A 27,932-nucleotide genomic window follows, 5' to 3' on the forward strand; every position below is an offset into this window, starting at 1 on the left:
TACTAGCCTGATGGATGGATGGAGGGTGCGAGGCCAGAGACAAATGGAGAGGGGGATAGGGGCCGGTGGTGAGCCCCATCAGCAGTAAAGCAGTAATGAAACGTGGCTGTTGTCAGCTCAGCTAAGGATAACGGACGGAGCAAGGCACCCGGCCTCATCCGTAAGTGAGCGGGTGATGGCGTGTGTCAGGGGCGGATTCCCCCCCTCCCACCAGACTTCCCTCACTCTGTTCCATACTACCTACACCCCCGCCCCCCCCCCCCCCCCCCCCCCCTACACACACACACACTCTCACCTTAGACGGTTTTTAGGGACGCACACCTCATGTCAATAATTCTGGCGTTTTCTCTGTCAGTTGTCATTCTTTCTTTCTTGTGCTCCATCTCTTTCTCTCTCTTTCTATCTTTCTCCCTCTCCCTCTTTCTTTGTCAATATATCTCTTTGTCTCTTTATGTCACTCTCTCTCACTCTCTCTTTGTTACAGCCATCTATTACTGTGCACCAAAGAGGCCAGGAGCCATAGCACATTACAACAATCTCCCTCTTTCATTTCATGGCTGCTGGAAATGGCAGTTTAACGGCTTTCATTAAGACATGAGGCAGTCGTCGGCATGTTTTCACCCTCAAGTTTAGCTCCATGAACCTCGCCATTAGAACACATTACAGCCTCCGATTTCGGGGCACAGTGGAACACTGTATGATTTGATTAGTGTTATTAATCAAGTGGAATATGCTTTCTCCTTCTCACCACACGCCCCCCCCCCGCCACCCTCCTTCATCCACCCGCCTCTCTGCCCCCCATCCCTCCCCCCTCCCTCCCTCTCTGCCCCTCCCTCCCTCCCTCCACACCTCTCTACTCTTCTCTTCAGTCTCCCCACATACTCCTCCCCTTCTGCCATGAAAGGCCCTAACCCTCCCTTTTAAAAACAATAACATACAGCCAGTCCCTCCCCCAAAACCCCCTCCCTCCGCCCATCCGCCCCTCTCCCCTCGCCAAGCACATAAATCAATTGAGATGAAAGTTCCATAATTGTGCTTGCTGGGAGGGATTTGAGCAAAATTGCGCCATGAATTTTTTAAAGGGAATTTTTACTAGCTGTTTCGCCGGAGTCGAGAGGCGAGGAAGGTGAGGCCTGGACGATTTATGGGCCAGGATTCTTCATTACTGAAGTAATTTCCCCGCAAATGATTGCGCATCATCCCAGAGGAGGCCCCAGCCTCGACGCCCAGCCTGGGAGGGCTAACCTGCTTCATCTCTCGTGGAGAGACCATCTCTGAACACTAATATCATGTGTTAGGGACGGAGGCTGCATTTGTTTCTCTTAAAGACGCTGCCATCTTGAACCAATCCCGGGGGGGGGGGGGGGGAGGGGGGGGAAGGGGGGGGAGTTGGTTTTTGTGGCCCACAGTACACGGTAATGGATTGCTGCATTTTTTTGCACGCCTCACACACCTAAGTTAATATCATTTTAAGTGGTAGTTTGTTTGGTCGTTTAGAGAATATGCTTAAGGGATGATCATTTTGTAAATGTCATTTTCCAAGTCCTACCCTGATATTGTTTTTCAAACCTTTATCTGGTTTGTGTACATGCTGTGTAAGTATGGTGGATTAGGCTGCTTGGTAGGGAATGGCAGAGTTAGCGTTTCACATTACAAACTGAGGACAAGGGAGGAAGGGGGGAATAGGGGAGGTTGTTATAAAAGAGGCCGAATCTCTCTCTCTCTCTTCAAAGAATTCAACCAATGCTGTCTGCATGCCTCTAAAAAGCTTTCAGGCTTTATCAACCGTCTCTTCTCCCTCGGCCATCTTGTTTCCTTCCAGCAACGGCTTCCAACGTCCGACCACGTGTGATTTAGGCCTCAGTTTGAGTCCCTCTTCCTCGTCCGCCCTTGGTGCCCATGTTTGCCAAAGGCCCTTGTCCTCCCTCCTTGTTCGCTGCGTCATCAACGTGCCCCCCCCCCCCTTTCTCTTCAACCCCCAAAACCAAGATGGCCGACTTTTCATTTCTCTCGCTGTGGCTCTCCTCAAGGTTAGCGTGTCGAGGACGCCAGCTCTCATTCCGTATCCTGCCTGACGCCTGCTCAATTTTACAGCCCAGTAGTCTGAGAAGCAAGAGGGGTAAATTTGGCGGAGGGTGAGAAGAAGGGGGGAGGGGGGGGGGAAGGAGAAAAGAAATGATTGCACAGCCTGTCACTGCTTGAAGTGGATCTCATTCCAGGGGCACTAACAACGAGACGCAATTAGTCACTTCTCACTTGGCGAGACCTGAGACTCAGTTAGAGTGAGAATGAGCTGGTGGAAGGGCCCACTGGCTGGGCTAAGAACAGCCATTACTGCCGAAGCTCAGCGGAGAGAGGCTTAGCTCCATAATGGCCCCGAGCTTTGCTAGGATGACTCTGTAGGGAACGCAGCGGCCCTGCCAGGCTTGCTAGCACTACCTGGGGACTGGGGGGCTGGGGGGGTAGGGGTAGGGGTAGGGGCTGGGGGGGTTGGTAGGGGGAACTTGGGATAGGACCAAGGCTGTACCCTGGGAGATCTAAGGTAATGGGCTGTTGAAAGTTCAAATTGAACTGTAGAGCTGATGGGGTTTTATTTTAAGGGGGGTGGCGGGGATGTGGGGTGGGGGGGGGGAGGGGGTCTCACATTAGGGGTGTTGTCTGATGTGAGTAAGAGGCTGCTCAAAGACCAAAGCCGCGTCTGAAAGCCTTTAACTACCTCCGTCACACAGAGAATGACGAAGGTGGCTGCTGTGGGGGGGTAGAAAGAGAAAGAGGAGGGGGAGGAGGAGGGGGAGGGGGAGGGGGAGGGGGAGGGGGAGGAGAGGGGGGGATAAAAGTTTGTCCAGGGCCCTGGATAGAGACCCAGCGTGACCAATGAAGGTGGCAGGGATGAATGGGGGCGTTCACTGGTCCTCATGAAAGAGACCCCGCTGAGCCCTCAATGAGGACGGGCTCATCTCCACCTCCCAGACGCACACAAACCAGTGACCTCGAAAATTACCCAGGAAGCACTCTGGGACGGTCACCCCAGCAACAGGCGGGGGTTCACATGGTAACCAGGGCGCTTTTTTTGTTGTTGCTTTCAATCAATCCCTGGCAGAGTCTTTAAACAGAGCTTTGTTTTTTTGTTTTCCTCTCTCTCTCTCTTTCTCTCTCTCTTTTTTTTTTTTTTTTTTTCCACGGTCGAAGAGCCGTGTGTGAAATCAAGTTAGAGAGCGAGGCCCCTCCCCCGTGAAGGAGCTGGGGGTTGTTTTGTGAGAGACCTCTGATGCTTCTGCCAGCGCGAGGTGGTGTGGGAGGCTGCCCTCTCCTCCTCCTCCTCCCCACACACACACACACACACACACACAAAGAGCGTTCTGTCTCCACTGTGTATGCTGTACAGTAACGGAATTAAGATTAAGTAGATGTACTGTAACTGAGAAAAGGCGGGTGAGACAGATGAGATTACAGAGATTAGGGGATTAAGTGAGAATGGGCCCGGACATTAGACTTACTGTCAGTTGTAATAAGATCTTGTGTACCCGACGTAATCTGTTTGAGTGAGTCAAACACACGGGCTGCAGCCTAATGATCCTTATAGTGGTGTATAGGCCATGCGTTACTTATGGTAGGTAGAGAGGGTCTTTAACCTTTCAGAACTACCGAAAGGGTGAAAAGACTGTCAGATTGTTCGGCGCACATCAGGGAGTAATGAGATTGTACTGCTAGAAATGTCTGTCTGTCTGTCTTCCTGTCTGTCTGTCTGTCTGTCTGTCTTCCTGTCTGTCTGTCTTCCTGTCTGCCTGTCTTCCTGTTTGTCTGTCTTCCCGTCTGTCTTCTTCTCTGTCATCCGCCTGCCTGCCTGCCTTCAGAAACAGAGGCAGCAGCCACAGAAAAACAATCAAACGCTGGGTCCAGAAAGCTCCCCTCAGTGGACAGAACGCAACGAGGGTCTTTCATCCCTGAGAGTGATTATCCATCCGTAGCGTTTTACAGCCCACTCCCCCCCCCCCCCCCCCTCCCGAGTCTGTTCCTCAAACGAGAGAGTTCCATTCAGGGGACTGGCGCGGTGCTAGCAGTGATCTCCTCTCTAATTGTGGCGTCTGTGACAAGGCCGGCGTGGCTGGGAGTCTTTGAGCTGGCTTTCTGCCGTACTCATGTTCCCATCCTGTCAGATCCCACACCAAAGGCACCTGGGTAAAAGAAAAAACACACAAAAAAAAACAACCTTCCTAAGGTTTTGAACACGCAATTAAACAGGCTTCAACTCTGTAATGGGTCCCTGCTCTGCCCCCCCCCCCCCCCCCCCCCCGTGACCACGACAGCCTGTGTAGCAGGTGTACCATCAGTTTCTGGCTGAAACAGAAACTAGCTGCGTTTGGCTCTGCCCCCCCTCTCCCCCCCCCCCTCCCCTCTGATAGTAACTGTCTCCGTTTGACCGCCATGTTCCTCCTCTGCGCCTCCTTCTCTGCTCGGCCACGTTGAGCCGTGACTCCCGTCCGCGCACGTCTCTTCTGCCTCTGAGGTGCGGTGCAGCCGGAACAGGATAAAAACAAAAAAATGATAGGAAAGGGGAAAAAAAGACAGGACGCGGGGAGACAGAGGGAGGGAGAAGCGACGAGAGCCGGATTGGAAACACTGCTCGTAAAAAATCAGTATTATAACAACATTAATTGATGCTGCTGAGTGCCATATGCGAGGCCATATGGAGCTGCAGCCCCAAAGGCCTGCTGTAATAGACAGCCCGCGGTGGTGCACACAACTTGGCTCGTTTACAAACAAGGGACGTCCCATTAATATCAGCAGCTCAGACAACGCAGGAGACAGACAGAGAGAGAGAAGGAGAGAGAGAGAGAGGGGTGGGGGGAGAACATGAGGGAGATAGTGAGAAGGGGGAAGGGAGGGGGAGAGAGAGAGAGAGGGGGAGGGGGCAGAGAGAGAGAAAGAGTGAGAGTGAGAGAGAGTGAGAGAGAGAGAGAGAGAGAGAGAGAGAGAGAGAGAGAGAGAGAGAGAGAGAGAGAGAGAGAGAGAGAGAGAGAGAGAGAGAGAGAGAGAGAGAGAGAGAGAGAGAGAGAGAGAGAGAGAGAGAGAGAGAGAGAGAGAGAGAGAGAGAGAGAGAGAAGGGGTTGTTGCATTACCCAGGCTCTTTGTTCAGCAGCCTGTGTGTTTATCTTCTATTACTCTGCACATGTCCATCGGTGCACAAAACAAGCAAACCTGGCAACTCCACCTCCCCCTTCCCTGTAAGCGCTAATTTAACTATCATCCTGTAATTACAGTAATAGGTCCTTCCACAGTGACGAGCGCGGGGGGGGGGGGGGGGGTCGCGCACCCCACCCCGCCCCCATCCCCTGTCACTCCTCATCTGAACGGAACTCCACAGCCAGGTTCTGCTACTCATCACACCACGCTCTCAGGCCCGTTTGTTGTCGTTTGAATTTGTGTTGACACCAGATCCTAACCCCAACGCGCCGTACCTGCTCCGCTGTTAGCTACTTCCCCGTTAGCCTATCAGACAGCAGCGCTTCTCACTCCGACGGTGCCCACCCAGGCTTGGCCATCCATGTCTGACTGCCACAACGCCAGCTAGCAGACTCTCGGCGAGTGGGGTGTGTGTGTAGGGTGGGTGAGGGAGGGAGGGTGAGAACTGGGGGAACTAAGATGTCAGCCATTCTGTTGGGTCTCTTGGTCTTGTAGAGCGCGAGGCGAGACAAAAGAAGAGCACAGCTGTTTCCTCACAGGCTCACTGAAACCGACATGAAGGGGCGAGGGGGAGAGGAACAGAAGAGGAAAGAGAGAGAGAGAGAGAGAGAGAGAGAGAGAGGAAGAGAGCCGCTCGTGGGAGGGAGAGAGAGGGAGAGGGAGAGGGAGAGGGAGAGAGCCGCTCGTGGGAGGGAGAGAGAGAGAGAGAGAGAGGAGAGAGAGAGAGCTCCTCTGATGTGAGCTGTTGGAGCTGCAGCTCTGGGGTCAAACGCTGCCAGTGTTTTGTGTTTGTCTTTGTTTCGGCGTCCCAGCGCTCCTCTAAATTATTCACCGCCCGAGGATGTGCACCGTGAATACCTCCTCCTCCTACTTCCCCTCTCTCTCTCTCCCCTCCCTCCCTTTGCTCTTCTCCTCCTCTCTCCCCTCCCTCCCTGCTCTCTCTCTCTCTTTATGCCTGTCTCCTCCTCTCTGCTGTACCCTCTGTGCTCTCTCTCTCTCTCTCTCTTTACGCCTGTCTCCTCCTCCCTGCTGTACCCTCTGTGCTCTCTCTCTCTGTCTTTATGCCTGTCTCCTCCTCTCTCTCATGATAGCTTGTTTCGGAGATTAACAGAAGTTTCTCTCTCTTGCTGCTAGGTTACTTCACCCCCCCCCGCCCCCCTCTTCCCCAACCCCCGATCTTTCATTACTGACTACATCTTTCCTCGCACTCCCTCTTTCATCCCTCTCTCTCCTCCCTCTCCCTCTCTCCCAGTTGACAGACCCCAGGCAGTGGTACAGCTTTTTAAGGGGGAGACAAGCAGCTGTTGGGCTCTCTCTCTCTCTCCTTCGCTCTCTCTCTCTCCATCTCTCCCCATCCCTGCCCCCCCCCCCCTCCTCTCCACATTGGTGAGATTCCCGAGACAAGAAACAAAATGTTAGCCCCGTGTGGGTTTCCTGGCAGGCTGGTTTGTATCCCCGCGTCTTCCAGAAAGCTCCTCTGGGAGATCAGACCCGACACGACACCGATTCTCCGCTCTCCTCGCCCCAGAGACTGACCCCAGAGACGACTCCCCGCCCCCCTCCGAGGATTCTATGACTTTGGTCTGCTCTCTATCTCCGTTTTCGGAGATAACCCAAGGGCGAGACGAATCCTCGGCGTGTCAGTGCCGCTGATTAAAGATGGGGCGGCCTGCTGTTTTGCCTTTGCCTGTGCTCAACCTCAGGCCCAGGAAGCAGACCCACACAGGGGCTGCGGTTCTGCGTGTTTGACTGGACTAACCCCAACCCCCCCCCCCCCCCACGTGGGACAGATTAGCGCTGTGTTAACTGGGTGTGCTGAACGGACACATCTGAAAGGCCTGTGTGTTGGGGGGCGGGGCAAGGGGGAGGAGGGGGAGGGCTGGGGGGAGGCGGGGCTGGGGGGAGGGGGGGGGGGGGGCTGGGGGGAGGGATTTGGGGGCTGGGGGGAGGGATTTGGGGGCTGGATATTCCGCTCCTTCTGAGGATGGAGGAGACCCAGTGACGGGGAGGGGGGAGGGGGGGGGGGGGTGGCATTGGAGTCCTACCCCAGTCGTTGCCACAGGACACTCATTTGTAATTCTTTACCCTGCCTATGACAGCTTTTGATCATGGTAGAGAAGAGGGGAGGGAGGGAGGGAGGGAGGGAGGGAAGGAGGGAAGGAAGGAGGGAAGGAGGGAAGGAAGGAAGGAAGGAAGGAAGGAAGGAAGGAAGGAAGGAAGGAAGGAGGGAAGGAAGGAAGAAAAGGGAGGAAAAATGCCTCCCCCCCTCTCTGGCAATTGCTGTCACCCAGTATGATTGTCCCTCTGGCTCAATGACAAGTCTAGCGTGAAACGCTCGGCTGCCCCCCGAAATTAGCAGAGCCCCCCGGCGGCACATGCTTCTCATGACCAGCGTGCTGTGAGTCGCCGCCAGACTCGTTTCATGATGGCTGTACTGTCGCAGGCCCCCCTCACTCACTCTCTCTCTCTCTCTCTCCCCCTCTCTGTCTCTCTTCTACCTCCCTCCCTCCCTCCCTCCTTGGAAGGGAGACGGCATCTGTGCTGCTCATCACGACGCCGTCCAAGGCAGGGAGAGTTACAGGGAACGAGAAGCCAATCTCAGTGTGTGTGCGAGTGGTAAGTGATAGAGAGAGAGAGGGACTGAGGGAGAGAGAGAGAGAGAGAGACAGAGAGAGAGAGAGGGGGGGGGGGAGCCAGGGAGGGAGGGAGGGAGGGAGAAGAGAGGAGGGGAGTAGCAGTACAGAGCAATGCCCCGAGGCTCAATCTGTTCCTCGCTGAGCTACATCAGTGCGAGAGACGGCGTTGGAGGGCCGCAGGGAAGCCTCCACTCGCTCCATCAAACTGTCAGGCAGCCAGCGGAGCCGCGCGGGGAGACTCTCAGCTGCCCTTGGGCCCAGTTCAAGTCAACATCCCATTTCCTTCCTTCCTTGGCTAATTTCTCCTACACCCGACTTAAATTTCCAGTGGCCCAGTGGCAGGCCTGTAGCCCGTGTCAGAACAGAGATGCATAAACTGTGTGTGTGTGTTTGTGTGTGGGCGTGCATCGCCGACACCCAGGCGAGTTTACGAGCTGGTCGGGGGGGTTACAGCGGTGCTCTCTGGGAGCTGGCCAGGCCAGGCAGCGTAGGCAGAGACGGAGCGAAACCAAGCAGACCTCTGAGGGGGGATAGCGAGAAAACAAACAACATGGCTGCCAGGAAGCAGCAATTCTCTCTCGAGGCGCCGAGCTCGTCCCACCCAGCTCCCAGGCCGGAGTATTCACGTGTATTCCCAGTCCGTGATGTTTTTTTTTATTTATTATTTTTTTGCAAATGATTTGGAAAATGTTGGCTGTTGTGTTTCTCGCTGGTGAATAAAATGGAGAAAAGATCCCCCGCCCCCCCTCTCCCATTACGGTGGTTCTGGTCCCTGCCAGACGGGTCGCAGATCCCCCCCCTGCTTGTCAAGGTCCCCAGCTCAGATATGGTTTTCCATTCGAGTCTTCCGGCCGTCTGGGCCTCTCCCAGCAGGTCGATAGCGACTCGCCCCTCTCTCCGAGGCCTCTCTCCGGGAGCCTCCATCATCTGCTGCAGTCGATACTTCCCTGATCCCAGGCCCCTCATCTTGACCCCGGGTAATCACCTGACTTCCCAGGCAGCCGCAAAAGCAGGGTGAAAGGTCAAATGTCCGTATGGATCGGAGCCTTTGATCAAATCAGAGCGCTCGGTGTTGCTCTCTCAATCGGGTGGCCGGGGTCAAGAGAAATCGCCTCCCGTTTTTGTTTTTTTCTTCCCTCTCTCGTCTGAGGTCTGGAAGGTGTGAGCGCCGCGACACTTGTTATGTGAGCGTTGTAAATCTCCAGACCCCGACGGTCAAGTTTCGCCCATGGCCTCGGCTATTTATTCTCCTGCGGGTAAATAGGAACGCTGGCCTCTCCCCCCCCCCCTACCCCCCCCCCCCTACCCCCCCCCCCCCCTCCTCAATTGAAACCTGACATTTTCTTGGTTGTTTGTCGTGTTTTGTTTTCTCTGCGTCTCTCGGTTTAGCGCCGTCGTGTCGTCTTCCGTGGGTGCAAGAGAGGTTTGTTTGTCAAGCTTTTACTTCTCTCTCTCTCTCTCTCTCTCTCTCTCTCTCTCTCCCTCTCCCCCCTATCTCTCTCTCGTGTGTCACGCAATCTGAATAGAAATCCGATTTGAGATTTCGTACATGCCCCCTCGTACATGCCCGGACACACTGGTGAGCCACGCCGCGTCGGGACAGGAAGGAACGTATATATAAACATCATATGGTTCATGTATTATGGATGCCCCAGTGCCTCACCTGGCATAGTGCACTTTAAGGATGCATGGAGTCAGTCCTAGGCCCAGGGATGGTTCTGTCGGGCGGATCGGTTGTTTCTAGCTGGCTGGGGGGGGGGTGGGGGTTCTGACTGCCCCCCCCCACTGAGGCAGAAACAGAGCCAATATCCCACACCTCATCCCCGGAGCCGCAGGAGGGAAATTGAGGGGCCAAATTGGGTCTGTTTCCTGTCTATCCTGTGTCTCGCTGTCGGATCCTCCGTGTGTCTAAATACACCATTACCCCAACCGACCGCTCCAGCGCCGCTCCACAGCAGGGAGCCCGCTCCTGTTGCTAACGTGGCCTCGCGCAGCCCCCCTCCCTCCCCACCCCGTGTCGAACCCCTCTCCTCGGACTTGTGTCGTCAAGATTTAGGTCACCTCCTTTGACGACGTGAAGATACATCTGGTTACTTGGCTAAGTACCCGTGGCCTGGCTTGTCTATGGTAAATATGACATCCAACCTTGAGGCACAGGCGCTTAAGTTTTCCCTCGACGATCGTCTTGGCCGAAGCACAAATATTGATGGCCTCGGTGGTGTAATAATTTCAATTTTCTGGAGAGCAAGTCGACAGTGAAATGAACGCGCCGGCCGGCCCCAGACTCTTGTATTTCTCTTGAATACTTCAAGACTCTCTCCCGGCGCGGACCGGCCCCCATCAGTATTCGAGCGGACAGACGAGGAGGGATGCTCGGCTGCATTCCTAACGCCCTGCGAGTCGTCTCCGCGTGTCTCTGAGGTGAATCCATCTTCAAGTCTCCTCAGACGGGAGGAAACTTGGGGGGGATTCATTTGGTTTCTCGACGTGCGTCGGGATGCTTATTGTGCCCCCCCCCCTCCCCCCCCCCCCCTTCTTCCTTCCACGCGTCCATCGCTGCCAGCCAGAAAAGTGGCCTGGAGAAGTCCTATGGTTTTCCGCCCCCATCTGTCTCCTCTTCCTCGGCTGCTGCTGCTGCTGTCCAGGGCTGAGATGTGGGGTCACTGTGGGGGGCTAGGCCCCGGGCCCACCATCCTGTCTGAGCTCATCTCCAGACACATCTCCCCCAATCCTGAAGTGTTGAAAGCTGCGTTCATGTCAGAACATTCCATCAGATGTTTAGATGTCTAGTAGGAGGGAGGAATGGAGGGGTGGGGGGGGGTGGAGGGGGAAGGGGGGGGGTGAACTCCATCACCTGGTAACCGAAGCGTGTCTGTGGTTTCCAGGCGCAGATGTTCCTGCTCATCCTGCTGCTTGTTAACCAGAAGGTTTCTTTCTTTTCTTTTTTTTGTATCTCAGTGGTTTTTGAATATCCAATAAGAGCAAATCCTCCAGGATTTGTCTGGCAACGGTGCGAGCAGCAGATCTTCACCGTGTTCAATAACCTCCCCTCAGATATCCTGCAGGCAGCTTTGGGTTTGCATGTTCATCATTTGGTTTTTGGCTCATTAAGTCCATCAGAGGGCTTCCAAGTTTGGAGAAAGTGCTGCTGTACTTACACAAGATACGCCGTTGGAGTCTTATGGCAGAAGCACTTTTACTTCCTAGGTGGACAACAAGGGTTGATTTGACTTTCGGGTGTTGTTGGCAAATCAAGACAATAAAACCATCAGAATTCTGTGTTTTAAAAATAATATATTTTAATAATATATTTTACAAAATTATAGGGTGGTGAGAAACAATATGTGGTGATTACAGGTTGAGTTCTCCCAGACTGTGTACAAAAGTCTGAAAATCAGTTATTGTTGAGAACTTGAATAGAAAATCAAATAATTAGGGGATCTGAGCCATTTTCACTTACACCTATAGTAAATATTCAACTTCACTCTGAGAAGTGAAACATTGAAATGAGAGGTGTCAAGCACCTTCCTCAACAAAATCAAGACATGTCATCTGAACCCTGTATCATCTGAGTGCATACACACATGCTCACCAGCACACAGAACACACGTGTTCCTCTGTCCTCCAGAACATGGCCTCGTTATATCTGAGATACAGGATGCATGCAGGACAAACAGAACAATCCTAATAATGAACATCAATCACAATAATAATAATAATCATCATTATGCCTGTAGGCCCTACATGCCTGTACGCAGTACTTCAAGAATGCCTCAAAGCTTTACGGACCGCTTCTGTGCATGCAGTGGAGCTGTGAGGCTTTTAGAGTTGAGTCAAGGGCACAACTGCGGGCACGACGACGGGCACTTCCCCTCAGAGCGGCGATGCCGGCAACTGGTCTGCGGTGCTGATTGCGCTCGTTACTTAATTATACATTTGGACCCACCACACTCGCACAAAAGCACCTCTGTGTTCCCTTTGACCCAGCTTCCTCCTTTGTGCCCGGCGTCTGAATGGACTTTTAACTCAATAAAGAGGCCACTTAAATATGTTGCCACAGAAACTTAATTGACAGTTCTGGAGGAAGTTTTTCAGTGGGGCCCCCTCTCTATGGCTCTCTGGGTGAATTGCGGCGGCTCCCCGCTGGGCTGCCTGGGGGGGCCTGGCCACCTCTCTTGTGTTGCCACAACCCTCCTCCCCCCAGCCCCCTTTGTGGAGAGAGACAGAGAGAGAGAGAAAGAGAGAGAGAGACAGAGAGAGAGAGCTTTATTCACCGTTCACGCTGCATCAGCGCGAGAAACGGAAGTCAGGACCGGGGGGGGGGGGGGGAGGGGCGGAGGAACGGGCAACCTCCTGAAGGAATCCTCCAAGTACCCAAGTCCTGCCATGTTGAATTCAGCTGTGAAAAAGCTGTGTGTGTGGTGTTTGGGTGTTGGGGGAGCGTTTTCAGGGCGTATTTTGTTGCAGACAATCGGTTTTGAAATGGCATAGAAGACACACCGGCCTATTCTGTAGCTTGTTCTGTCGAAGCATTGCTACCAAAGGACAACCCCAGTGCACCCTTGGGCTACCACAGACCAACTTATGGTAGTTTGTGAAGGGTGAAGGACTCACCAAGCCGACAGTTTACAGTGCCGCTAACTCCATGCGCTGCCGCCATTTTGTCTCTCTTCCTGTCGCTTTCGAAGCCATCGTACTCACATGGAAAACTCCAGAATAGTCTCATTGTACCGCATTTTGCTTTTGAACCTTGAAACCTCTCTCAGACGTGTCATTCCCTTCCAACCCCGCGCCCCCACCTCCCCCCCCTCCTCTCTTCTTGTGTTGAAAGCTGTCACTGAAAGAGAGGAAAGATCATGTACAAAATAACATCTGCACTGATTGTAAGGCGACGGCGGTGGCGTGTGCGGGGGGGAGGAGGAGGAGGAGGGGGGCACGTAGGGGGCAAATGAATAATTCCTTATATTTCTCCCCTCTCTTGTGTTGCAGTGTGACAGCGAGAGAGACATTGACGACAAGGTAAGACTCCTTCTTTTCTGGAGATGTTCCCCGTGCAGAGGTGGGGGACGAGTGTGCGAATAACAAATGAGAGTTCTCAGCTAAAAGAAGAAACAGTCTATTGTTAGTGTGAAGAGGAGGGAAATGCGCCGGCGTCCTGCTATCGTGGATCATTTACATAAAGACCAGAAGAAACTGACAAGGATAGCACACTGTAGCATTGAAGGGAGTACAGTTTTCACTGCTACAGTATTCAGTAACACTGTAGATCCAAGTGTTAATAGGTAATAAGATCCTTATAACATTACCATTTGTTAAGAGTACTTGATCGATTGTTAATGATGCCAGGCAGGGTTTGTCTGGTAGATGCTGATTTGCGAGAATATGCGTACATTGATTCACTTACTAATGTCTTATTACGTATGAACTAACACTACAAGCCTTATCCAGCATTTTAATCTTCCCGGTTTTGGATGTAAACAAATGGTGGGTCATTTGGATGATCACTTCCTGCAAACCTCGTGAAAAAGAACCGTATTCACACACACACAGGCGTCCTTTATCTCCAGCAGGAACCTGGGAGGATGGTGACGTCCTCTCAGAACACAGTGTGACATTGTCACATCTGTCGTCCGCACGTTTGATCTTTCAGTCAAATCAGGCCGCTTCAGTAGCAGGAGAAGCTGGTCGTGGGGACAGCCATCGTCTCAGATATACAGCGGGGCTTGAGACTTGGACAGGACTATTTTTTATTGAACTATTATCATTCTTATGATTATGGGACTGTGGTTGTTTGTCTGCGGACGGGAAGGTGGTTAGTTTGTGGTTGTAGCTTCTCGTAGTACATGATGAACAGCCCGTGGGGTCTCACCCATCTTAATTCCCCAGCAGTTGAGCAATTACTCCCTGGTAAATGAATGAGATTGCATGGCTAATCTCCTGTAAGCTTAGCTCCCAGTTCTGTGGAAATGTCAGCTATTCGCCCCTATAAATAATACATTGATAGCGAGGCAGACGAATTTGCATTAACTGTAGCTCTGGCAAGTCAATAGGCTTTTATCTGTATCATTGAACCAAAAATAAGGGAAGCTTGTGTCAGTTGTGACATGACAGCTACGGAGGGGTGTGTGTGTCTGTGTGTGTGTGTGTGGGGGGGGGGGGGGTAGGTGAGTTGGTACATGCCTGTCAGCTTTTATTCACTTCAGTAGACAACGCTAGGCGTTGAGAAAGGCAAGAAGGAAAAAGCTCCACGTTCTCTTCCACTGCGTCTCTGGTCAGCCTTGACTACTTCCAGGTGTCTTCATCATCCTGTGTCGTTATCACGGCATCAACTTTAACGTTGTGTCTAAATTAAATGGTGGTTAGATGAATGCAAAGAAGCAGCGCTGACCATAGATGTGTCAAAACACAACCTGGACGAGTGCCGCAATCGGCGAGACAGAAGCCACTCGTCCGTTGGGAATCCCTCCAATAAAAAGCCAGAGAGGAGAAGGGGGAGGGCCTTGACAAGCTGTCACTAGAGTAGAACCACCAGTGTAAAATTGATTTCCATGAGGAAAAAGACAGACACTGTCATTTGTAATTGCCCGCTCTGAAAAGCTGTTAATTTACCAGCGGTTTCCCAAGCAACAGGTGCCAACTCCTCCCGCACATCCCCACAAAACAATGGCTTCTTTCAGGCCAGATCACTTACCACCTGAACGCCCACATTGTCAGGATTTAAGCAGATTACCTTAATTAGAATATTGCTAACAGGTGTGCCCGCGGGGGGCGATCGTTTACACCTCTCTAAACAGAGCTGGCGTGCAGGTGTACAGAGGCCAGCAGGGATGTGAACACAAGGCCGAAACCACATCCAAAACAAATACAGAAGGCACACGGAGACAGGTGGATTCCAGGGGAGTTGTACTGAGATTGCAGGTTACAGGAACATCTCTCAGGGGTCCCCGGTGCCGTCAGTTGCGTTTCCGTAGCTTGGCGCCGTTCACGGGAGAGGCGTGCAATCACGCGGCCCAGATCGCTCTTTCATCCCCGCCGTTTCCTTCTTAGGATGGCCCCTGTTAAACAACTGCTAATTTGTCGCCACTGGGAAGTGTTAGACAACAAGAACAATTCAAATTCTTAAACAGGCCTCAAAGTCTTAAATTCTCCCCAAGCTAACCTCCACATTGCCTGTTCCGTGAGGTCAGGTCAATTCCATTCCTTTAAGACTTGAGTTCTTAGTCAAGCTTTGTTTGCAAGCCACACATGTTCGCCACCATGTCAAAAGGAAGGAAGAGGCTAACTTGATGCTTCAGAAAATGGCTCCACAACAACAGAGAGCTGAGTGTTGAATGAAAAGGCTTGCGGCCTCTTCGCAGAATAGGAATGCAAATGTGATTGTACGTGGTCAAATTGGTTCAAGAGATGCTCTCAGATGTGGTCAACCTCTTTCCTTTCCCCAATTGATTAAATTGTATTTACGTATTTTGGATAACAGCATGTGTTACCCATTTGACCACTTAATGTAAAAAATGTGTTAGTGAATGCCTGTGTTTGTGTTATGTTGAAAAAACATGACAGATGTCTGTAATTTTGTCCTGACGATATTTGCTCTAATTGTGGATCCAAAATGTTTTACTCATGAGAATCTTCTGATCTTCTGACCTAGCGAAGATGTGGAGATTTCTTTCTTGCTGAAATGGAATGACTAGAAGTCATACCATTTCTAAAAGTAGACCCATAATTTGGACATTAATCACATGAATGAATCATGCTATAACCAGTTTGACACAGAGTTTTGGGGACATGACCGTGCTTAGCCTCGTCTGTTCTCCCGGAAATTCTACACAACCCATTTGTTCAAGCATGTAATGTTCTTGACCTATCTCCCGGCCCTGCCACGATTCCTCAACGAGACGACATTGTAATCTTCAGACTTGTCCATTTGTATTCAAGCGTCTTCAACTGAGTCAGCGTTTATGGGTTCGTAGAAAAAAGAGGTTTGTCCTCTCTCTGTCTCGATTTCTCTGAGGCTCAACAGTCCCCGTGTCTGTGGTAGACATTGCTGGCTTATGTTGGGTACTCTCCTTCCCTCCCCCTGTTTTTACTGAAATAATAATACACCCTCTGCTTGACCCCATGGCTGGAGCACTAGCATTAGCTGCTAACTTGCCCTAAGGGGGCTCTCCTCCTCCAGCCCTGACACACACACACACACACACACACACTCGAACTGCGTCCCGCCTGTCAGGCTCATGGCGACCACGTCGTCACGCTCAACGAATCGGGAAACGCGGGTAGACGGTTGATTCTGTTTGGTTTTATTGGCCAGGCAGTCATTCACCGGCGACTGTGTCCGTCCCTCCCTCCATCTCTCCCTCCTCCATCTCTCCCTCCTCCATCCCTCCCTCATCTTCCCAGGAAAACCATTCCCGCTTCGCCGCTACCGCTCTTTAATGGCGTCCGCGCCGAGCTGACAGGACTGCCGCGCTCGCTTGATTGACGCGTGCGTTCCTCCCTCTCCCTTATCTCCCCGCTCGCGGAGGGCGGACGGACGGATCGCGCCGACGAGAGATGGTGTTTTTTTTTTCTTCTTCTCTTTCCTCCGAGCTTATCAGTAATGGCTCGTCTGGTAGGATCCTCCCTTGCGATGTATCTGGCGAGCGTGCACGTGATGAGCGTGCACGTGATGAGCGTGCACGTGGCGAGCAGGGGAGGGGGTGCCGGGTCTGAGCAGCTACATGCAGAGGCACTATACCACCGGCCTATCCTGCAGCTTCGATCTCATTCTCTCTCTTTGACTCTTTCATATTATTCCCTTATCATATTAGCTAGTGCGCTGTGCTGCTATACTCTCTCTCTCCACCTGTCTCTCAAAGATACAAACACAAAGGTTGTCTGTCTCTCTCCCGGCTGCCCCCACACATGCGTCTCTTGCTCTCCCCTTCTGTGTGTCTCTCTCTCTCTCGGGTGATGATGACAGAGACAGGTGTATGGGTTTGCCCCTCGCCCCTTCTGAAAAGCGAGCCTTCGTTCTCCTCCCAGAATCCTCCTCTTCGACAACAGACAGGCCACCCACCTGGTCCCTGACAGCGTTTTGTTTTGTACGTGGGAGAGGGAAGAAAAAAAAAATGGACGACTTAACGTTTCGACACAAGCGATCATCCGTCCTCATCTGCTTAATGAAATTAGATTAAGTGCACCTGGGAAGGAGCTGAGAAAGCAAAATGCCTCGCCACCTTCCTTTCATTTAAAACCAATTTGCCAGCAATATTCCTTCCCTCGGCTTGGGATTCGGAGACGACTCAAAATGGAGGAGGGATGAGATGAGACCCGAGCTGACTGCTTTAATTCTGCTCCCCACAGGCGGCGTGAAATTATAACTGACACCAGGAACACAGGCTTTAATATGGAGATGTCATTTTTTTTCCTCAACTTCGCCTTCATCTCTCTCTGTCCCTCACTCCCTCTCTCTTTTCCTCTCCCTTTGTGTTTTGCTCTCTCTCTCTCTCTCTTTCTCTCTCTCTCTTCTCTCTCTCTCTCTCTCTCTCTCTCCATTTCTCAGCTATCCTGGAGAGAGAGTGTGTTTTCATCATCTGGCCTCATGATGTTCCTCCTGTAGTAATTACAGTTTGGTCTGGAAACACTTTTCAGTTTAATTTATATTGGGCTGTTTGCAATGTTCTCTCTTTGCTGTTGTTTATACACACAGAGAAAGAGAGACAGGGAGAGAATGTGTGTGTGTGTGTGTGTGTGTGTGTGTGTTTCTTGCCTAGTTGTCAAGAGATACATCTGTTGTGCATTTAGTGCACAAGTTAGTGGTGACTTTGGAGCACAGCCCCACTGCGGCAAGTTGTGTTGCTCCAGCGTACAGTGGAACCTCACACCATGGCTGAAGGATCAGACCAATTATCAGACATGTTTGTGCGGGAGCCGGGTTTAGGAGAGGGCTAGAGGCCATGGATAACCAGCCTGAGCTACCCAGGGAACGCTGGAGATAAAAATAAATACATTTTAAAAAAATAAGAAAAAAGGCTCGCCTCAAGCTCCTTCAGGCCCAGTCAGTCACAGTGGTCTGACATCATCCAAACAGGCGTGTCACTACCAGTGCGCGTCGCCGTTAAGGTAGAAACCGCCACAGAGTTCTGCCAAACGAGGTGGCAGCGACACATTTGCTTGCCACCGAACCACCCTCTTCCTGATTCCTCCCTTAAAGGCTACGATACCGTCAAAACAACTGAAGCGACAATAGATACCTGCTGAACCTGACCAAACCAGAACCCGGGAGCCTTGGAGGTATGTGAAGGTGACACATTGACGGATTTATTTCTCCTCCCTCCTTTGTTCGAAAGCATTCACTCTGATCTTTCCAGAGTTGTTTATCAGGTATTTGGCCCCTTTTGTTCTCCCCCTTGCATCTCTTGTATTCAATACCTGCATCCTCAGGAGAGAACGTCCCCTGGCTCTGGTACCAGACGCAGAGGATCAGAGCCATCCTGAGAACGTCTGTTGCCTGGATGAACGTCAAGTGTCTGTGTGTGCGCTTTCCCCCTCGCTCCCCACCTGGTTCGCTTTAGGAGGCCCTTGTCTTCAGATTCTCTCTGTGCTCGCACCGGCTAACAGCCTGGTAACAGGACCTGGCGGGCCAACTTAGGAATTTTCCTGCGAGAGATGTTCTCTTGTCAAGCTCGCAGTTCAGTGGTCGGACTCCTAAAGTTGACGTGAGGATATCGTGACGTCCATGGTTTGGGGAGTTTGGTGGTGGACGTGTGTATGTGAAAGTTGGCTCCAAAAATCTGGATCCTTTTGTCCTCTCCAAGGAATATGGCAGACCGTTCCGTTTTGAGAAAGGCCTGTTTTTGAACAACAAGCCAAGTGCTATAAACATTTTTCCACGTTAGTAATAAAAGCGAAATTGAGTCTATATTGGTTGCAGATGTATTCTGCCCAAAAAAGAAAAGACTAAAAGAAAGAAGAAAAAAAAGCCAAGCGAACTTCTTGTGCGTGTGTAAAACTGGAGTGTTTCTGATCCTACATAAACATGATGCTTAAGAGCCTTTATGTTCAATAAACATTACTGGACTAATGACTTTCACATTTTCTGCTGGCGGGATAGAGAAAACAGGCTGTGTGTGTGTGTGTGTGTGTGTGTGTGTCTGCACGTGTGTGTGTGTGTGAGAGCGTACAGTACCTACAGTCAGTCCCAGTCTCTGGCTTTGTCTGAAAGAGACTCACTAATGCAAGGTTCAGTTTCCTCTTCCTCGCACTGGCCGAACTCAATCAAGGATAAATATAGAATTCCGCGAGGGGTTATTAGTAATGTGTGCCTCCATGGTTACATTCTCCCAGGTCTCAGACTTTTCTGGATGGGCAGTTTAAGACCAGAAAGCTGCCCCAGACCAGCGGCGTTATAAAAGCATAATCTGAGGGCCTGAAATCCCTATATACACAAAGAGACCAGTCATCCAAGCAGCGCAGTGCTCATAATGTTTTTGCTTCCATCTTTTATAGGGAAAATAAGCACATAGCATTAAAGCTGAAGCCTATATATTTTCATATTTGTTTACCTGCTGTCTACTGACGAAGCTGGGCCAGTTTTTTCGTCTTGGCGCAAAATGGACTGGAACCTTGGCAGTTGACTTCTAACTGGGGGGATTGGACTAGCCAGACAAGTTCTTATGGTTGTGGTTATGGACCATAAACAGGAAGACTACACTGGCTATTGCTCTCTCCCTCCCACAGTGATAGGAAGAGCCGTTTGTCTTTCCCCATGCTGACCGCTTGAGTGTGTCCCTCCAAATGTGGTCGGTGGTCGAGGCCAAAACTACGATCCTCTGCATCCTGACTTGGGAAAGGAACCTCCAGTGGGTGTGTTATTCGGTGTTGTGTACGTGTGTGGGAGTGTGTATGTGATGCGGGACACGAGCAGGCGGGGGGAAGTGACTCAGGAGAGAACCCTGGGATCAGGGCTAAAAACACCCAGGGTCCATCTGGCTTCAGTCAAGAAGAGGTGAGACCCGGGCGCTCTGGGACCGGCGGCTTTGATCTGAGCCAGCGAGGGGGGGAAGAGGGTGCGTGGCTCCAAAGACTACAGGAGAAAAAATAATTATCGTATCAAAGAGGCCTCCATAAAACTTAATGGGGAGGTTTAGAGGCCCAGGGGGCAGGTACTAACGAAGGCTGCCACTCATATCCATCACCATGCCCCCCCCCCTTTCCTTCTTGAGCGCTTTAATGATCCGGCCGCACCTGGCCTCATTTTCCAGTTAACGTGACAACGTCTCACTCCGCGCCACTTCCCCTTTAATCCTTCCTCCGCCAAGCCGCCGCCCACCGCGTCCTCCTCCGGTGCCGTCCGGCCCCCGATCTGCGCGCCGGCGCGAGCCTGACAAGACTGCCGAGGCGAGGCGATCCGCCGAAACGCCGAGAGAGGGGAGGTTTGGCGCGGTGGCAGTGAAGCAGTTCCTCCCTCCGGGTAGCACAGACCACAGCAGGTCCCAGGCCTCCATTAAATGAGTTTGACTTCATTAGCCCAGGCCTGCCGTGGACCCAGGTACCCGGAGGGGGGTGAGGGGGGAGGGGGGGTGAGGGGGGTGGTGAGTGGCAGAGGCCGGTGTGCCAATCTCTGAGGAGAGCTAACACATGACACATGCCCGTGACAGCCGGAATATTCCCCCGACACCACAGGGGCTCCTGGAGGGGTGCCAAACCAGGGGCGACGTGCGTCAGCGACTTCGGGGCGGCTCAATCAACACCCGGGCCCGAATATTAACACCAGGCTCCGTCTGTCACTTCAGCGAGGGGGCTCGCGGGTCGCCGGGCGGAATAGCAGTCATGCGTGTGCACACGGTGAATGAGTCGACGTGGCGTGATGCTGAGGGGCCAAGGCTGCCGGGACAAGTCCTTTTCTTACTACGTGTCAGAGGTCACCAAGCGGTTAGCTACGACTCTGAGATGGGAGGGGGGGGGGGGGGGAGTGGAATTTACAGACTGAGGAGGGACTTATGATGCGAGGAGACATCTACGACCAAGTGAACTAAGTGACTAAATGGATTTGATCTCGCATCAGGCCAGTCTTTCACTTGTTGTCGCTGAACTGATGTTTTGTACAAAAATCCTTATTTATTCCATCCATCCATCATCTACCGCTATCTCCTTATTTATTTGTGTTGAGAAACCTTTGGTCATGCTGTTGGGTTTCCGTGCTGTGGGCAACTGGAGATTCAGAGAGGTAAGCCTGATGAATTATTCACATCTGAGGCCGGATTTCAATCTGTCTGACGGACGACACTTGCATCGGGTTGTGATGACTCCATTTTCATTTTATGAAACAGCAGGAACACAGGTACTTGTGAAAGCCCGTCCGTTAAAATATAATTTGTCTGTTATGGCTAGAACACGTTACAAATTGTCTTTGTCAATGGAGGGGAAAAACGAGCTTGTTCCAGGTTCCTTTGGCCAGACACTGACACATAAATGACTGCTTTTGAGCTGAAAATTGATCTTGAGCCATAGTCTTAGAGATGTAGCCTCCTATCAAAGCTTTTAAGGCTGGCTTTATCCAGCCACCGAAAATAACACTATTATGGTGGCAGGAGAGAGTGTTTGTGTGTGTGTGTGTGTGTGTGTGTGTGTGTGTGTGTGTTGGGGAGGGGGGGTGGGGAGCTTCTTCAGATTTGACCCTGAGCTCACTGGGGAGCTGAGAAGATAAATAAATAACTAGCGGTGTAAATAAATAAATAAGGGAAGGCGGTAACCCCAGATAGGTCTGCGGTGGCCTGAGGGTGGCGAGGTTTCTGTCTGGCTCGTCTGCACCCCGGCACTTTGATCAAAGAAGTGTCTGAAGATTCGTTCACATCTGCACAGGGAGAACGAGCTGCAAACTGCCAAGAAGCATTTTAATGACAGTTGGATTATAAAATGAAAGAGGGTTCCAGATGGTAGCCCATGCAGGCGGCTGTGGCAGTTTTTTTTCTTTTTTTTTTTTTTTTACTGCTTTTTTATTGATAAAATATGGGGTGAAAAATTGTGCGGGGCTTATTAGGCATCCCGCTGTGATGTAGCTTCTCCGGCCAAGCTGTTTGGCGTGGCCCCAGTCCAAAACATGCCTCCATAAATTTGGTGCAGTACCTTTTAAATCTGTGAGATACCCCCGCGCTTGTTAAGTTCACCCGAGCTCTCTCCCAAACCCCCTTTCCTCTCCCTATTCCTCTTTTAAAACACGATGCTCTCTCTCTCTCTCTCTCTCTCTCTCTCTCTCTCTCTCTCTCTCTCTCTCTCTCTCTCCTCTCGCTCTGTCACATGCGTCGTCACTCGCCCCCTCGGTCGGGCTTCTTGAATGTCTGGATGACAGCAGTGTAAGGAGCTTAACAAAGGCAGAGCGGGGTTTAGGAGTAGGCCACTCTCCCTGCTAATTACCCCCATCCCCCCCCTCCCCTTCAATGGACTAATTCCTGCGTGATTTCATGAGCTTGAGCCCAGCTCCTCGGCACGTCAACGGAGCTGGACCTCGGTGATGTGCCTCAGCTTCTGTAGGGGGGTCAGGTTCCCACCAGACTGACAGGGTTAGGGTCAGGGACAGGAATAGTAGGTTGACGGCTGGTCAACAGTTAGCCAGCAGTCACTGCTACAGGGTCGCAGAGGTACAGAGATGGGATAGGTGTGCTGTAGCTCAGCGGTAGAGGGCCGGAGTGCAGAGCAAGAGGTCGGTGCCAGGTAAGTGTCTGCTCAATGACTATGTTTTATTATTGTATGTACAAGGCGGGCGGAGACGCTGCCGTTTGATTCGAGTCGAGTCTCTGCGTTTTGTAGCTCGAAGCTTCCCGCTTGACAGAATGCAACGGCGTTGCCGCAGGACCCTTTTTAAATTTTTCGACGAGGGTTATGCAGTGTGTCATTTTGGAATCAGATCTCACTTTTAGAAAGTGGTGAGTCTGTAAAGGAAGGTTTTTTTTTTCTTTTTCTTATTATTATTATTCTGTCATTCGGCTGACCTGACCTCATGAGCAATTTCATTGATGTGCTTGGATGAAACATCAACCAAATCCCATTTTGTCTTCGGATAAAAAAGGATCACTCACTGGAAATCCATATGTCACGTAACAACTTGTCAACCATGGGGTTCCTTTCAGAGTGATATGGGTTGTTAGCTGTTTTCTCACCACTAATTTAAAATCCATTTGAGCTGATGGGAGCAGTTGACTAAAACACAACCTCTTGATCACTGAAACGGCCTGTTATTTTCTGTTCTTAGATAGCAGGCGACCCAATTTGTATGCCATATCTAGCACTCCCCCCCCCCCCCCCCTACTCGTACCCCCGCCCCCCCCCTCTCTCTAGAGTCATCGGTGGCATCAAAGACAATTACTGTTGACATCACGTCAAATGACAAGTGTTGCTCTGCTTGTTTGCCTCGTTCTTCAACTTGAAACTGCCATGTCTCATGGAGGAGTATTCCTTGTACCGATCTGTCTCCCTCCCTCCATCCACCCTTAGGGCCTACTGTGCAACACACGCACACACACATCGACACCCACGAACATACACACAAACAGACAAACATTAATGCAAACATAAAGACAAATGACGCTATACACACGTGCTCTAACGCATGTTGGAACACTACGCGCACACAATAGCACACGGTACACACAACACACACAACAAACACACACACACACACACTACACACACGCACACACACACACACTCTTTTCATCTCACACACACACGCCGCCAGCTTGGAGAGAAGAACGAGACAGGCGCCAACAGAATAATGGACTCATTTGTAATTGCGAGTGAGAAAAAGCAAGTTGTTGGCCATGTTCTAATTTGACAGGGAGTGGCATCTTGGAGCCAGACCAGGATGGCTGGACCCCAAATGCCTCATCCTCCTCCCCAGCCCCCTCTCCTCCTCCTCCTCTCTACCCGCCTCTCCTCCTCCTCTCTTACCCCCTCTCCTCCTCCTCCCTACCCCCCTCTCCTCTTCCTCCCTACCCCCCTCTCCTCCTCCTCCCTACCCCCCTCTCCTCTTCCTCCCTACCCCCCTCTCCTTCTCCTCCCTACCCCCTCTCCTCCTCCTCCCTCCTCCCTACCCCCCTCTCCTTCTCCTCCCTAGCCTCCTCCACTCCGCTACCTCACTTTCTGTCTCTTTCATTCTCTCTTTCTCTGCATTTCTCTTTTTAACTATGTCTCTACCTCTCTGTCTCTCTAACTCTCTCTCTCTCTTCCCTTCAAATGCTTTATGTTTTTCTCTCCTCGGAGGATAGAAGAAAGGCGGGTGAAGACAGGGGATGGGTTTGGCACATTCTGCTGCTCAAAACTCCCAGCTCTGTCATTTCCTCATCTTCTTCTTCTGTTTCTTCTTCGTGTCTTCTTCCCACCCTCCAACCTTTACAGGAAGTCCACAGGGGACAGGGAGGGTGTGTGCGTCTGGATGTGTCTGAAGTGCAGGACAGATGGGGGCACTCCAGGGACTGTTAAAAATGAATAGGGGCCAGTAATAGGAGAGACGTTTGAATCCTCCTCATGAGTTATTTATCAGCGGGCCCCTCAGTGGTAGAGAAATCCTTGGGAGTGCTCCCTTAATAGAGCGCCTGATGACTTTTAGCAGCCGTTACAGGAAGTGCTCTTGTAAAACATGGAAGACGTTAGCGGCGCGGTCTCTCAGGACCTCGTGTGGGGGATAAGAATGTACAGGACTCCATGTCCCAGCATGCATCACAAATGTACTCTAATGCTCATGTTTAAAGCCCCCCACCCCCTCCACCTCACCCCCTCCCCAGCTAATGATATCTGACCAGGTGCTGGTGTAAGACAGCCCGTTCTGGGACTGTCGGGTCAGGGATCGTCATGGTCGCGGTTCTGTCCAAGCCACAGAAACCCGATAGGAAATGTTGTAAGGCTAAACCCTGCAAGCCAAAGAGGTTGACCTGATCTTGCCCTGAGTTGAGATTCCCTTCTAGAGATGTCATCAACACAGGTGGTTGGCACGGCGAGCCAGTGTCTCCAGCCTCACCTCTAGCCTTACCTCCAGCTTCACCTCCAGCCTCACCTCCTTCTTCACCTCCAGCCTCACCTCCAGCCTCACCTCCAGCCTCAAGTCCGTCTTCACCTCCAGCCTAGCCTCCAGCTTCACCTCCAGCCTCACCTCTAGCCTCACCTCCAGCCTCCCTCCAGCTTCATCTCCAGCCTCACCTCCAGCCTCACCTCCAGCTTCACCTCCAGCCTCACCTCCAGCCTCCCTTTAGCTTCATATCCAGCCTCACCTCCAGCCTCACCTCCAGCCTCAACTCCAGCCTCCCTCCAGCTTCATATCCAGCCTCACCTCTAGCCTCACCTCCAGCTTCAGCTCCAGCCTAACTTCCAGCCTCCCTCTTAGTGCCTCCAGAGATAGTCCCGGTGGCGGTCAGGGCTGCTCTGTCTCCCCAGCCGGCAGCCCCCTAACACAGGGGACTAATGGCCTCTGAACTAATCAGCAGGCTAATAAAGGACAGCTAATGACACAGACCAGGGTTCGTTCCTGTTAATTGCTCTCTCTGGACCTCCACGCTCTGTGTCTCCCGAGCATCTGTCACTAGCCCCCCCCCCCCCCCCCACACACACACACACACACATTTTCTGCACACTGTGAGTGAGAGTGCCAGAGGCTCAAATTGCTCTGTTCTCTAATTCAGTTCCACTGTGGTATGCAGCATAGTTAGAGTGTTCGCAGATATTCACTTACGGTCATTCAGCAGCACGCTTTTATTTATTTTTACCAGCTTTGTCTGGGAGCGGATGCAGTGCGAAAGCTACCTTATGCTGCTGTAAATACGGTGGCCATTTTGAAGCCTTGCGACTATGTGTGGCATAACAATGCATAGCAATTTGCATATCATTTCATGTCTCCGTATTAGATTAATGGATTGTGACTGACGTGATGAATGCTAATATTGACTTAAATCACGTCAGCGCTTAGCCAATTCCGATGTAGAAAGCAGCTGAGCTCCAGTCGTGAAGTCAGCCTCCCAGCAAAGGGAGTAGAATCCCTCAGAGTGCTAGCTGTGCTAGCACAGTGCTAATCCAGAGTGTTAGCTGTGCTAGCACAGTGCTAATCCAGAATGTTAGCTGTGCTAGCACAGTGCTAATCCAGAGTGTTAGCTGTGCTGGCACAGTGCTAATCCAGAGTGTTAGCTGTGCTAGCACAGTGCTAATCCCCCAGAGTGCTAGCTAGTCTGAGCTTGTCCCTCGTAAAGACGTCTCCACTTCCTGTCTCTGGCTACTGCACTTCCTGTGAAGCTTAGGGGTTCCAGGGACAGTTAGCTTAGCTTCTTTAGCTCCGCTTTGCTACAGCCAGGGCTTAATGGCGTACACTGACTAGCCACAAAGCACAATATGGAGTGTCCTGACAGTAGCAACCTTGTGGTGTTGCCTGGATGGATATAAGAAACTGCCAGAGCCATTATAAAAATGCAGTTTCCTCAGAGCCTCCCTGATTTAAAGTGAGACATTCCAGATCAGCCTATTTAGATTTGTACCCAGTCTCTCTGAAAACATGAATTCATTACTTTTTCCAACCCCATAGACTCATACAAAAGCAGTTTACTGGAAAGAAATAAACTAATGGTGGTAATGGTGTCATTCAACCATAGCTATTGTATTGGATGGCATTGTACCGTCTCCTTATAATGGAATCAGCTAGCTTGATTACATTGATTTACGTCTAGTGTGTAGTTTATTGGATTATTATGTTTCACTGCATTAGGCTTGGAAAGGCACCCAGAGATATCCCCTTTCATGCGTGTCTAAAATGCGGTCTGCTGTTTCGTAGTGCTTCGTAACTGCTTCACTATTCTTATTATAACCATAGCTACTATGCCATTCAAGTATATCCCTCCGTGTGTAGGCTTCTGTGTAGAGTGCAAAGTTGGGCATCCTCAAGTCTCACCAGGAAGGGTTGAGGACGTGTGTGTGTGTGTGTGTGTGGGGGGTGGGGGGTTGGGTGGGTGGCTAGCCGGAGCTGTTTGAGTGATGTGTTTGGGGTAGCTGGGAGTGGAGGAGGGCGGTGGGGGGCCCCTAGATGGGGCTGAAGCATGGGGGGGGGGTCGCTTTAACAAGCTCTAGATTGTTAGTGACAGGCAGATACTTCAACACTTAAAGTAGAAGGTTTGATTTAATCACAGAGCTGTCATTTGTTATTTGTCTGGCTCCCTCTGCAAGGACTGGGGTTGATCAGCTGCTGTTCCCCAGAGGCCCCCCTTCCCAGCCCCCCTCCCAGCCCCCTTGACCCCCTCAACCCCCCCCTCCACCCCCCCCCCCCCCCCCCCCCCCCCCAGCCCTCTGTAATGTCTAAATCCTCCACACAAATTACAGGCCAGGCCTACTACGACTCCACAGAACCCCCCTTTCCCCCCTCCACCCCGTCCCAGCTCCTGCCATGTTAGTAGATGTAGGGGGGGGGGGGGGGTGATCCGGGTGAACCGAGAAAAATGGAGGGATTCTCGGGGTATAAAGGGAGGACAAGATTGGCCTGAGGGCCACTAAAGATCAGTAATAGTAGTGCCAGGGAGGGTTGCCAGGTTGGTTAGCGCCCCATAAATATGGAATGAACCCCCGTCCCCACAATCCCACTTCCCCCCCTAACACACACACACACATCTCTTCTTCATTAATAATGCCTGCTGTAGCTATTTTGTTGCATTGTACGGTAGCGGGGTGAAGGAGGTGTGTGTGTGTGTGTGTGTTGGGAGGGGGGCAGGGGGGCCCGCGCTCACCGGTAATCTGATAAGACAGGCCTCCAAATTAGCCATGAGGGCCTGATACGCTACTGCAGAGTCAATTACCTCAGGAGGAGTGCTGGAGGAGAGTCGGGGGGTGGGGTGGGGGGAAGGAGGGAGGGAGGGAAGGGGGAAAAGAGGAGGAGAGGAAGGTGGATAGGTGGCGGGAGAGACGGGGAAGCCGGGACGATGCGGGAGCTGTCGCGGGGCCCCAGACAGACGGGGGACTTGCGGGTAGCGCCCGTCCTCGTCCTGATGAGCGGAAGATATGTCGTTGGATCCAGCCCGCCGATGTAGCTGGGAGCCGATGTAGCTGTGAGTGAAGAGTTCGACAGAGGGGTTAGAGAGAGAGAGAGAGTAGAGAATTAGAGGTAGA

The 27,932-nt window shown here is 51.7% G+C and overlaps 1 protein-coding gene across 1 annotated transcript in view; it reads left to right on the plus strand.

Annotated features, from left to right (window-relative positions):
* The window catches only part of fbrsl1 (fibrosin-like 1), a 219,449-nt gene that overhangs the window by 124,017 nt on the left and 67,500 nt on the right, over positions 1–27,932 (plus strand). The window contains 1 exon segment of the mRNA XM_084694984.1: positions 12,810–12,839. Within this exon segment, the coding sequence (XP_084551110.1) occupies positions 12,810–12,839 (30 nt within the window).

Source organism: Hypomesus nipponensis, chromosome 28, assembly GCF_054491055.1.
Source record: "Hypomesus nipponensis isolate SF chromosome 28, ASM5449105v1, whole genome shotgun sequence".
Classification (NCBI taxonomy): Eukaryota; Metazoa; Chordata; class Actinopteri; order Osmeriformes; family Osmeridae; genus Hypomesus; species Hypomesus nipponensis.